General features: G+C 35.5%; 1 protein-coding gene across 5 annotated transcripts in view; it reads right to left on the bottom strand.

Annotated features, from left to right (window-relative positions):
• Positions 1-864: 864 nt before the first annotated feature.
• PTGFR (prostaglandin F receptor) overlaps positions 865-14155 on the bottom strand; it is a 35093-nt gene continuing 21802 nt past the window's right edge. For all 5 annotated transcript variants that reach the window (XM_066376629.1, XM_066376630.1, XM_066376632.1 and 2 more), the window contains one exon: positions 865-4865. In XM_066376629.1, coding sequence (XP_066232726.1) covers positions 4563-4865 — 303 coding nt within the window. In that variant the 3' untranslated portion in view covers positions 865-4562. The remainder of the gene's footprint in view (positions 4866-14155) is intronic.

Raw genomic sequence — 14155 nt, 5'->3', positions numbered from 1 at the left:
TCCTCTGTACCGTCCATATCTTGACTGGCATGGCCATGGGCTGCTCCACTGTATACACGGTGTTTCATCATCATCTGTGCATGCGCACATGCCCACATCATCCTACAGAAACTGGGAGGGTTTTCCTTTTATTTGGTGCAGATTTCACATTTCTATCATCTTTTGTTGCTTTCCTGTGACCGGTCAAAAGTGCACCATGACTTTACGGACACACTGTATTTTTTTTTTATCTAATGTGAAAATCATTAGTGCTGTCCGCCAATTATTTTCAGTTCTTCTCCTAGGCATGTCATAGTATTGCACTTACCTGTCCCCTTGAAGTTGGTAGGGCCATATTACTTGCATTGGCGCCAGCGATGTGAGCAAAAGTAATATGCATTGCCTCCAGGTGGAAGCCATAAGAGCCAATGCATGATCCACCATGCTGTTTTTTTCCCTGTTGATGGCAAACAGCAACATGTAAGGTGGCAGCTGCTTTGTCACATAAACTTTCTGAGTGATTACAATGAGCAGATATCTCCTTCTGAATGAACAGGAGCCATAGATGATATACAAACCTTTGTGGGTTTATGGCACTGAGATTTGGGGGTTGTGATCACAAATATACATCGGCTATCCTGACTGACACATCTAAGTCACCATGTTATAGAAATTATCAGATTTCCATCAGAATTATGACATACCTAGGTGAGTGAGGCAGGAAAAAGAAAGAAGATATCACAGAAGAGTGGGCAGAAAATGGAAAGCAAGAGGTAATAACGGAAAACAAGTTGGATTTCTTCCCATCTTGTAGCAGATAAAAATGGGAGTTTAGGTTCAAGTTTCAACATTTATATGACTTTCCTAAAAAATAATCACTCTTGATACACACTAATCCAAGTTTATTATAAAATCATTTGTTTGAAGTTTTAAACTAGTCAAAGCACGAAAATTACATGAGTTGCATACTGATGCAAACAACAAAATATACATATCACTATTTAATCTTACACAATCCAACAAATATAAAGAGCACAAAATACATTTATTCACATCAGACTTTCATCTACTCTTAGTAGATGTATCAGTGACAAGTTGAAGTCCAATATTATTTACTAGATGGCAAAATATCCTGACACCAAGATGAAGAAGTAAGAAAATGTATATTTCCATCCTATATATTATGACCTTAGACAGTTTATTTATTTGGAGCAATGACGGCAATACAGGTGAAGTTAGCAACAAGTTTCACAAAAAGTTCACTCTACATATTGAACAAGTGCTCTTACTTGGGTTCTAAGATTAGACACAAAACCTAAAGCAAGTTCTGCTTTTTTTAAGTCTAAAAATGAGCAAAGAAGACCATTTGTTACATAAGACAGGTGTGTGTGTGTGTGTGTGTGTGTGTCTGTGTGTGAACTTTTAGGTTCTCTTTCACTTCATCAATACAGATAAGTAGAATCAAGTTTCAGCCTTTAAAAAAATTTTTAAATAGCATTATTTCTATCACTTAGTTTAACCCACAGTTAAAAATTTTATGTTTGGGGACACATTCACAGCTAATTATGAGGCAGCATTATCTGTCTTTGTATTCATAATCCTAAAAACCCATTTGCTGTTGGGTTTTTTCTTATTTGTCTTATTTTTAGAAATTCATTAACATCAGGAAAACCTGGTATTTCAAGTCATTCACCCATAATTACATAATTCCACAGAAATAAGATGGCAAGTAATATGAGAAGTTGCTTAGACACTACTTCAGCCAATGACAAAGGAAATTCAGTTACTCTGGCCTAATTATGAATTTTAAAAATAGAACTTGAAACTTCAAAATTGGTAAACTTATTGGACACTATTTGTACTATTTATCCAGTAATCTAAACAAATATATTTCTAGTTTGAACATTTATCTGAAAGTTATTGGTGAACGCTCCATGAATCGATTATTCATGATTTAATAAATTGCCTAATTACACTGAAATATGTATAATAATAGGAATAAAATTCTGAAGTCAGATATGTATATGGTTGTATTCGCTTCATTTCATTTTCCTTGGGTGAATATCTATAACAATGTAAAGGCATAGTCTTTTATTCAACCATTTTTCAAGTTTTCGTGTCTACTTCCTAGATTTTACATTATCACAAAACCAATTCAGTTGTCCTAAACTTAGGGTAGATAATATAAATTAATCCTTCCAGGATATACATAGAGTGAGTCTCCTATCACTCCCCAAAACCTTGCATGCTCATGCATTTCCACACATGATCATGTCCCAATATCTTCTCCACACACATACACAATGTCAGGGTGACATCACAGCAATAGAGAAACAATTCTGCCATTCTATTAGAAGAAGACTCAAGGAGAAGAAGACTGGAACTCTGAAGGAGTGTTTTTCTCCTCCGCACCTCTCAGGTCACAATCCATGGAAGTGCTAACTGTAGCATCCTACCCAGCATAAGCAAAAAGAATGGAGCTTTGGTTCCCTGTGCCTCAGTGCACAGGACACCAACACTCTAAAGCTGCTGTGAGAAATAGATACCGCCTCTGAACTAGTGAAAAGTTCTTCTGGGCTTTAAGTACTCTTGTAACATAAGAGAACATTTATGCAATATAACAGCAATGATAAATTGCAATAACTTTTTTTAAGCATATACACTGGAGATATATAAATATATATGTATACAGACACAAATATATATGCATATATATATATATATATATCTCACAGTAATATATGAAATTGTAAATTTAAATTAAAAATATATAAAGTCTTTGCAATTCCATGCTCGTCTTGCACCAAGAAATTCCTAAGGTTTAGTTTGGCAAGTATTTATGGGGCATCTACTATCTGCTCTATAAATAAGAATAACCTAATTTGTGTGAATAATTATTTACTGGTCTCAAAGTAAGAATATGACATGCCAGTGTGCATATGTGTTTCCCTTCTTTAAATTCACTGAAAAAAAAAAATCTTTAAATCTTCATTAACTTTAATCTGCATTGAGGATATTTTCTTCACTTCTTTTAAAAGTAAAAAAATTACCTTTAAAGGTAAGGAAAATTCATGAGAATTTTCCAAAATTCACAAAAGTAGACATCAAAATCCAATGTACACTACCAGTCAAAAAGCAAAAATCTGTGAATATAACTTAAGTCTACTTGAACTGCACAAATTTCCTAGAGAATCTGAAATCAGTCTCAACTGGAAGGATTAATTTTAAAATGGACCTCAGTTAATGAATACAATGAACTCTTTTATAGAAATGCATTTTACTGTTACAAAACAGAACTACCTACCCTTTGCTGTGATGGACCTAGGACATTTTAAACAATTACTAAATTCCTAGGGTTGAATTGTATAAACAAGCAAAGAAAAAGTCTAAAGTATTATTGGGAAGTTTAGGGAAAGATTATTACCCCTTAACCTCTTGGTTAACCATCATAATGACCAAATGCTGGGCTAGTTGCCAATCTTCTCCCTAACACTGGTGGTACAGGTTTCAGAAGATGACATCGTACAGAGTTAGTGAAGCTGCTTTCAACAGAAATTGATGATGTCTGTGTGTGTGTGCGTGCGCACACATGTGTGTGTGTAAATGAAAGGCAGAAATACTCTACCTGAAGACAGTCTTTCTATATTTATACATAGATTGTATTTATTTTGTTCTCTGACACAGACATGACTCAAGAGAAAGTCCCTTTGTCAATGTTCTTTGTATCTACCACTGAGTTTACACTCTGTATTATCTAGAGATAATAGAGCTGAGCTTCTCAGAAACTGCTACAATGCACATTGCCTATATATCTATGTGCTAAGATAGAGCATTCGTTTCTCTAAAAATTATTTCTGTGTATTAGAATTTTTAGAGCAAAAGGGGATTATTTGAAAACTATGAAAATCTATAATTTACCAAGAAAATCTTCAAAGAAAAATTGACCTTTATAACAATCAATGCAAGCAGTCACATTTGTCAAATATGACAAAGACAGTTTCACTCTAAACAGGCTTGCAAGGCCAGGCAACCTGACAGCCACACCTGGTGTACTGGATATTATTATAATAAGCCACAGTGAATCCCATGTGGCATGACCACATATATATTGACTGAGATTACATAATGAGGGGTAATATGGATCAGATCAAAATGTGAGGACATTCTATTTCATTGAGCCTAGGCTCTAAGGAACAGCTACCCCCTAAATAGAGCAGGGACCTCAAAATAGCCATTTCAAGGGGCAGAGAGTTTTCAAATGTTCTCTGACAAACAGGCCAAGTAAATGTTTGAGGACTCAACAGACTCATTCATTCCAAAAACAGAAATAACACAGATAAGCCCCAAATTGTTTTCAATTTGACTCCCACAGCATTATTTCATCATGTTTACCTGCAGTTAACAAAACAGTGAAAATGTGCAATTATACAGTTAATTTTACAAATGTCAAAAGCTGGGTCTGACAAAAGTGCCTCCCAAACTATTTGCTGAGGCCTGAGTTTCCAGTTAAGCTTTATATATTTATCCAATTAACTAAAACATTGCCAGAACTTTCCTTAATTTTGTCCTAGACCTACACTGATTTACTGTCCTATTAAACTAGGTGTCTGCTGATTTATTTTCTCTGCAACTGGTGACTCAGAAATAGCAGCAACTTTTAAGGAATTTTTAATGGAGCTAAGCTCCCAAGCATGTAAGCTGATGACATGCACTCCACAACAGCGTCTAGCAAGCTTGTAGAGATTCTTAAGTACAGCCTTCCGTAGAAGAATGTACACCCAGGGATCTAAGATTTGATTCCATGTTGCCATTCGGAGAGCAAAGAGTGTTGTTTCACAGGTCTCCATAGAATGATTTCCATTTATTCCAATCTTAGCCATTGTCACCTGCAAAACAAACAGCAAGGGAAATCAGCTGATAGACATTTTCTCAGTCCAACGGTTTCTTTTTTAACTTAATTAGCTATGCTAAATGGTATTCATTTCACCTTTCACAATGTGATGTTATTTTGCAAAATGCTGACAAAAAGAAATGAACAATGGCAGAAACATTGATGCATATATCTGGATCCTTTGAATTGTAATTGACATCAGAACTCCAAAAGTGATAACTTACAATGGTAAGTCAAACCTGCAAACAAGACACAAGAGAACAAACACTGATACTAGTAACTATTTTTTTTTTACTTTTGAGAGCCGTACATTCATAGCCAACACACATTTACACATTTATACTGTATATTTCAATGAAAATAATTAAAATGTCTTTGTGTAAATAGAGTACAGTCAAGCTAAGTATAAACTATAGATAAGTTTTTCAAAATAAATTTAGAACATCTGATATTAATTTGCACATGACAGATGACATTTTTCTGAAATGTTACTTTTAGTTTTCTTCTTGATACCAATGTCTTCTATTTTATTCTCCTTTTTCTATATCTCTCATAGCCTTAACTTGACTAAAACATTCCAAAAAAGCAGAGAAATTTTTTGAGGGCTTTTCAATTTAATATAGACTTTGATCTCATATATCCATTTTCTAACCACCCATGATGTAAAAAAGAAACCATTTCGTAGAATAACTTTCATAAATGTCCTAGCTACACATTAGAACTGGTCTAATCACTGAGCCCAGCTTTGACTTCCAAAAAAACAGATGCAAATCAAACAATTGTTCAAAAACCTTTGGCTATAAAAACAAATAAAAAATAAATGAACAAAAGGTGAAACTGAAAAATTAAGGGAAGCTTGGACCATTATAACTCCAGGACTAAGAGAGGATGTAACAAAGCATAAAACCCAAATGACAAGAAAATCAAATCATTGGACCATTCATTATCAGAAGAAAATGTCTTAAATTGGCCTGATGATACTAAAAGTTGAAAAATAAATGTCCCTTATCAACACCTTCATTATTTGCACAACAAAGGACAAAGTCCTCAGCTACCACCTTGATTACACATCTCAAGTGCACCTTTACAATCCAATGTCCCTGCAAATACCCTGTGCTCCAACCTCTGTGAAGGCTTCCCTTGTCCCAGATGCACACACCTTTCTGAGCTTTGGCTTGCATGATTTCCTGTTTTGAACTGCTATCCTCCCTTTCAGTGCATGACAAACTTAAGTCCATCCTTCAAACCCCATCAAAAAATGACCTTACCTCTATGAAACTTTCTCCAACTTCATCTCCACTGAGATGAATTAGCAATAGCTCGCTCCTTTGTGCTCCTACAGCACTCTGTACATACCCAGTTATACCACTTCCCACACCACAGGATAATTGTTCATTTATTTGTAAATCTATGAGCATCTTACCTTTTATATTCATTATTAATATCCAGAGAAGGCTGATACCTAGGATGTACACAGTAAGTGTTGGAATTAATATAATTTCATTATTTTTATTCAGTAAGACTATTTCTAGAAATCATTAGAGAAACATCTGGTCATCCCTCACAAAAGTCTCATATTTTAAAGCTTAAAAATGTTGGCCTGAGATGCTGAGGACCCAGGTTTGAAAACCAAGCTCACTGGCTTGAATGCAGGCTCACCAACTTGAGCACAGTGTCACTAACTTGAATGTGGGATCATCAACATGACCCCATGGTCTCTGGCTTGAGCCCAAAGGTCGCTGGCTTGAGCAAAGGGTCACTGACTTGGATGGAACCACCCCTGCCCCATCAAGGCACATATGAGAAAGCAACCAATGAACAACTAAGGTGGTGCAACAATGAGTTGATGCTTCTCATCTCTCTCCCTTCCTCTCTGTTTGTCCCTCTCTGTCCCCTCACTCCCTCTCTCACTAAAGAAAATAAAGAAAGAAGGAAAGAAAGAAAAAATGTTCCTAAAATTTTCATACAACAGTATCCACTAGTGCAAGGTTTAGAGGTGGTTGGATGTGACTAAAAGGAACAGGATCTTACAGACCATGTGGATCTTTGGGAAATGGTTCTTTCTCTTGGGATTCATTTCTTAGGAAAATAACGCATCTAACAGCAGACCTAAAGATTCTGTCTTTAAATAAAGTCAAGTAAGTTTTACCACAGAAAAAATTACAGTTCCATACTATAGTACCTGGTTCAGATATAGTCTATTGCTCCTCAAGTTAGCCAACAAAATTGAAGAAATAAACCTATATGGGGTTCAGTTTCTTTTAGAAGAAAGTAGGCCCAAGACCTAATTGGCAGTTGAATTAAAATATCACTAATATCAAATATCACTAGTCATCAAATATCTATTGACTACTTGCTATGTGCCAGACAACATGATAGGCACAGAGGATACAATGGCAAACCAAGTAGACACGTGCCTGCTTGATTTGTTGGTATATGATTAACCAAACCAAAATGACAGCACATTCCTGTCTCTGCCTAAAGACTTGAAAGTTACAAAAAAATAAAAAAATAGGACATGTTGTATACAAACTGCTTCCTTAAAAATGGGACAATTCCAAATTGTAATACTTTATATGCATCCTTACTAATCTGTGCCAACTGAAAAAAAAATGTATAAAATAGTTTTTTTTAGCACATGTGCACACACAAGAGAGACAGAAAGAGGGACAGATAGGGACAGACAGAAAGGAAGGGAGAGAGATGATAAGCATTAATTCTTTGTTGTGCCACCTTAGTTGTTCGTTGATTGCTTTGTCTTATGTGCCTTGACCGGAGGGCTCCATCTGAGCCAGTGATCACTTGCTCAATCCAGCGACCTTGGGCTCAAGCCAGTGACCTTCGGGCTGAAGCCAGAGACCATGCAGTCATGTCTATGAGCCCACACTCAAGACACGACCCTGGAGTTTCAAACTTGGGTTCTCTGCGCCCCAGGCCAATGCTCTATTCACTGTGCCACCACCTGGTCAGACTTAAAATAAAAATATTTTAAACAACAGTACATAAGGGGTCAAGAGTTTGATACCTGAAAAAAAAAGGTTAATCTTTCTAGAGAAGATTCATGTGCAGAATCCATGTATTTTCATTTGTTGTTCTAGTCTCTTCTTCTCTTCTCCCAGGCCTGTACTATTTTTGAGACTGTTTAACAGAAAGCTTTATTCTAGAACTCCTAGCATTAATTGTACATGTTTCCCTGCTATGAGTCCTTACAAAATAAAGTTTAATTTCTTTTTATGACAAATTTCAATGGAATAAAATATAGCCACTTATCCTAGATACCAAAATAATTACATTAAAAATAAATAAAATTAATATGTTATGCTGCACATGGTGATTTAAAAAATAGGAAATATAAAATGAATACAATCAAAAGACCCACTCTGTAGAACAAAGATTGTACTGAGCTACAATGAAAGTAAATTAGTCATAACTGAATGAGAAAACTACAGATTCTGTCATAGAACTTCACTGCTATCAAAACACAGGCTAGCACCAATTCACAAGAAATGGTCATTCTAGCAGTTATGGGGCCATGAGCCATGGGAAAGGCAGAAAGGCTCCTGTAAACCAGAACACCATGCTATACAACTCAGGAGTGAGAGATTTGGTCGTGAATAATAACAACAAAAGCTAAAACTGAGTATTTCCTTAGGCTAAGAAGGTTCTTTTTTTATGGGGTCAATTAATCCTCACAACAACTCCATGACATATATAAAAGATAGTTTCTGTAAATTCATGTTTTAAGAAATGCCTCAGGACATTAATTTCTAGACCACTCAAAAATGCTTATTTTTTTAATGTTAAAGGAAAGTGACACAATTAAAGTCAGTTTTAAATTTTTAATTTTTTTAAAATGGTATGCCAAACATCTCCCAGTACCCTTTACTGCCCTTGGGGAAGGGTTGTCCTCTCTGGTCAAAATTGGTACTAGCTGGGGGGGGGTGTGTGAAAAGGAGAGTTGGATGCAGAGATTCCCACCTGGTCCAATTCCAGAAGGACAAGAAGGGGTAGGAGGAGTATATTCAAGATGTACAACAGACTTCTCTGTATCAGAGGTCCTTATCTTGGTTAAAGGATCTCTGCCATCCTTGAATCATCTCCATAAAATTTTGTTAGATTCAATCACTAATCAATTAGCTTAATTTAACTTTAGAAAAGCTTTGGTCCACCAACTCCTGGACATAGAATATTCCTGTAGCTGACAGTTTCAGCCACAGGGGTGTGCAGGAAGACCAGGTCCACTGGAGTGCTTAGGCACAATAGGAACAATGGAAGTCCTTTACAGCACTGTGTCTTCAAGGGAGGTGGGGAAAGGATAAGGAAAAGTCTTGTTGGCACTTTATATATATATATATATGTATACATAACCCATTTCAACTTGACTAACTCCCAGTATAGTTACTATTTTTCCAACACAGCGGATAAAAAAATTAAATTCCAGTGATGTTAACTTGCTCAGTTCACAGTGCTGGTATATGGCAGATGCAGGATTTAAACCCAAGTCTACCTGACTTCAAAACCTGTGATCTTTTACTACAACACTCCCAGGAATCAGACCAGTAGTGCTATGCTATATTTATGAATATTTATGAACAAGATGATAGAGAAAATAATAGTTAACATTTACTGAGTATTTATATGTTCCAGGCATTGTTTTATTATTACTTTATTATCCTATTCAATCCTCTCAACAACTCTTTTCCCTATTTATGATGAAGCATTTTCCCTATTTTATGATGAAGGAGCTAAGACACAAAGTTAAGTAACGGAAGGTCACCCAATTAAAATATGATGGAGTCACTATCTGAAGAGCAGGAGATGGTAAGCAAGGACTCATGTATTGGTCTCCTTGGCATCAGTAGACCTCATTTTTAATTCTCTAGGTTTCCATTTCTGTTTGTCTATGTCTAGTGCTCTTTCTGGTTCTAGCACTCTCTCATCCAGTATTTCTATTAATATATTAATGTAGTTCCAATAGGACAAATCGAAAACATATGCTAATAAATGTATTGTTCCAAATCTCTTGTATGACAGATATAATTGACAGGGAAATCAGACAAGTTAAGGAGCACACAACTAAGGTATCCATCAGAAGGGTGGTTGTATAAAGGATGCAGGGACAGAAGACAGCTCTCTCTCTCCCGGAATGCAAAAGTATTGTTTTAAGTGAGATGAAGCTCAGCATCTATTTTTTTTCCTTCTTCATACCTACTCCATAAAGAATGGCATGATTTCCATCTTAACAGTCTCTTTTTTCTCATCTTTTTACTTTTGACTGGTCTTCAGTTGTCCTTTTGGTTCTTGTTTTTGTTTTTTAATCCAAACTTCTAATTCTTATCTTTATTTCATCATTTCTGTTTTTTGTCACTGATGAAAATAAAAATAAGTTGGCAAAAGTTTTAGATGTTAGAAGAAGCAAACATATGTATGAAAATATGTATGTTTGTTTTTATATCCTGCCTTGTTATAATAGTCATTTCAGGCATCTTACTTTGAGCTATGCTTCTAACAGCACTGGAAACTCTGGTTCTTTCTAGCCATGATTACCTATTCCAAACTATAGTTAGGCTAGCAAAACATTGGTTATGCTCTAAATGCTGGTGATAATAGAAGTATAAGACATTTTCCTCTTAATCAAGAAATATTTAACTAAAATATGATAACTAAAGTAATTATTAGTACTCACCTATGAAATAAATAAGTTAGCAACCTGTTAGAAATCAGTTGTAATTTTGGAAGCACACTGTTTTAGGAACAAAAGACTACTTTGACGGTGCCAACCCAGTGTTAATAGCAAAACCAGACTGCAGCAGCAAGATGTTTCAGTAAAACATGCACCCTGAAACATTGTTTTTCCAAAGTGAAATTTCCAACTGGCAAAGTTGGTTTATTACTACAGAAGTTGGTAACGTTGCTTTCCATAACATTATAGATAAGGTTTTATCATACCTTCTTTACAAATGACTAAACTGAGGCACAGAACACACAGCTCAGAAAAGTCTAAGCGAGAATTATAACCATTGTCTAACTAACTCTGAAGCGTAGTATGAGTATAGTTCAAAATCAAACCAACATACACTCTGGTCAGGAAAAAAGTCAGAGCTTGCAGATTACCCAGTCAATTTAATTAAAAATAATTCCATTTCATGGTGACACTTGTGTCAATCTAGTAGTTTGGTAACAAAGATAAGACAAATTCTTGATTATTAGCTTTTTTTTCCTGATCTTATTTCTCTGGAGTTATGTAGTTATACTTTTAATGTTTCTTCAGGGCATCTAAATAGCATACTGAAATTCATCTTCCTTAGTTATAACTTGATGTATACTCCAGCATTCACTTGATAACAGCCTGTTGGCCTAACTCTGATCAAATTTATCATCTCTCATGTAACTTTCAGCACTCAGATTCATATCTTACCTCGATTTAGTTTCCTGAGCAGAGAACACAGTTGAACCCACCCAGACTTCTGACCTACAGAACTGGGAGATAATAAAGTGGGCACCATTTAACACTGCTAAGTTTGAGGGGTTTGTTATATAGCAATAGAAAACTAGCACAGTACTTATGAGAGACTTCAGTTAAGAAACAGTAAAACTTATATACCAAAATCTACAATCGTCATTATTCTTAACGGAGAAAATACAGGTGCATTTTAAGATCTGGAACAAGATGAGGATACCCATTATTACTACCACTACTTAATATAATATTATAATTCCTGATTAATGCTATAAGAAAAAAATGAAGTATATAAGACTGAAGAAAAGATATAAAACTTTTGTTATCTGGAAGTGATTAGAATCAATATATGATTAAAATCAATGAGAGAGTACAGCAAGTTGTTGAATACATGATCAACTTAGAAAATCATTAAAATGCTCTCTGCATTAACATTAATAACTATAAACTACAGGAAAAAATACCATTCAAAATAGCATAAAAATTTTAAGTGTTTAGGAATTTACTTAAGAAATAAATAAGACCTTTTAAAGGACTTTTTTTTCACTTTTTTTGTTCAATGTTTTTCAAACTTTATAGAATAACATATATTGTTCTTCTAATAAAATATATTATATCAGAAGTAATATTCAACATATTTAGAACACTGTCACTAATCAGAACAGCACAGGCAATAATCACGTAGTTCAGCCACAAAGGCTACTTAATTAATTTGATTATTTAAGTTAATTAAGTGATTATTATATGTCTCTCCCAGAACTGGGTGGTAAGGACAAACTTTAACCTTCCACTTTCTCTGAAGAGTTGCTCTCAATATTTTTCTTGTAGTCAAGAAAAAGAAAAGAACACATTCAGATCACCAAGGCAAGATGGCTTACTTAAAAGATTGCAGGCAGCAACCTATAGAGCTGGCAGGGACAGGAGAAGAATGTGTCTATGAAGCTGGGGAATGGGACAATAAGACAGGGGAACTATCATGTCACATGACCTGCACCTGACCAGTGAGCTACCCACCCTATCCAGACTAAGGGGACAGCGCAAAAGAGTGGAGCTTAGATTGCATCACCCTGAAGGTACTCAATAGTTCCAAGGATGTGAACGCTGCAGACCTTGACATTAACTGTCTTCAAATGAGGCGGTTAAAAATCCCTTACAGAACTTGATTCTAAGCCCCGGGAAGTAATCGAAAGATAGTACTTAAAGCACAACAACATAAATGGGGTGGGGGGAGATGTATTCGGTGGGACACTTGAATTTATGTAAACACAAGTTAAAACCATTAAAAATAGCACATCAACATACTTAATAAGTATTTTTATAAAATTCACCTGAGTCATAAGTAAATTTAACATAAAAAGCAGTGGAAGAGGTCAGATTGTTTTTACTTGATAAACACATACTAGGCAACTGAGATACTCTCTGTAAACTTTATGATTGATTCTAAACTGAAGGCAAATCATCACCAAACTGCACTAATGATTCACTCCTATCACCAAAAAAAGTCTCAGTAATAAGTCAAGCAGGTCTGAAAATGTAACAAGCAGGTCTGAAGACGAACACCACAGGATCAAATGGTGATCCTTCTTTTAGGGAACTGACAGCAGAAGCTCAGAAAATGTCTTCCTTGTACAACTGTAAAACTCTGGCTCTAACTCCACCTCCCTTCTTTCCATTATATAAGTTCTCAGTAATTTTTTCCATCAAACTACCCAGTTTTTGGTGTTATTCGCAATACCAGAAAGCCAAGCCCTTCTGTGGTTATGTAGAAGATATTGTATCCTCAAGAGGTTTTGCAAATAATACCGCAAAAATGGCCTCACTTAAAAGAACATGACTTTTCTCAGAATAAACAAGATGAGATAAGCATATGTAATCCACAAAAAATTAGGCTTTTCATTCAGGTAAGTGATCTGATAAAGAAGATGGGGTTAAGGATTTCCCTGATGGGGCTAACGAGCAGAAGATACAAGACACAAAACCCCTCTAATCTCAACTTGCAAAGGCTCCAAATCCCAAAAGGCACAATGGTCTCTGACTGGCATCTTAAAGAAGAATTGACCTTACCAAACACATTCATATTCAGAAGCACATCATGAAAAGGAAAAAGGTGGTAATAACTTAAAATGACATTTGCTACAAGTTTACGGAAACCAGTGTGAAGAAAAGATGAAGTAATTTAACCCAAGGAAGAAATGAAAAGAAAGTTTATAAATCAATGATAAAACCAAAGCCAAGTAATGCATTTCTAGAAAAGAACTGACTACTTCACTAAACCCAAAGACCACCAGAGACCACAGTGAACCTGAAGTCAAAAAAGCTTTGGTCGGGAACACTACCCTTAGTCGTTTGGCGTAGACTAAACACAGACGAAGTTTCTCAGCAAAGCTGCTCCTTGGAAGGCCATGGGCACTTGCTCACAGGGTTCTTTTGTAATAGAGCGGTTCTGCTCATGCCTCCCCAAATAAACTACAAATTCCTTTGAAGTTAGGATCCCACTTTAGTCGTGTTTATATAGCCATGCAGCACATGTACAAATGACCAGGGTAGTCACTCAATGGATGTTTTGAAAATGACAACTGAGTTTAGTAAGAACTCAGTACCAAAGGAATAAGGGTTATAACCGTAATAACAATGATCACCCAGCACCTTTTCCCTGCATGTTTACCAGGCAGGTATCATATGAAAACTCACATGTCACTTGATTAAATCAGAAATATAGCTAGTATTACTATCCATATCTTTAAAAATGTTAAAATTGAAGTTCACAAAGATATTTAATAATTTGCCCAAGGACATGTGGCCAGTATGCCCAAACTTAAGTAGTG

This window comes from Saccopteryx leptura, chromosome 3 (genome assembly GCF_036850995.1).
Source record: "Saccopteryx leptura isolate mSacLep1 chromosome 3, mSacLep1_pri_phased_curated, whole genome shotgun sequence".
Taxonomy (NCBI): Eukaryota; Metazoa; Chordata; class Mammalia; order Chiroptera; family Emballonuridae; genus Saccopteryx; species Saccopteryx leptura.
This window is presented reverse-complemented; position numbering and strand designations above follow the sequence as displayed.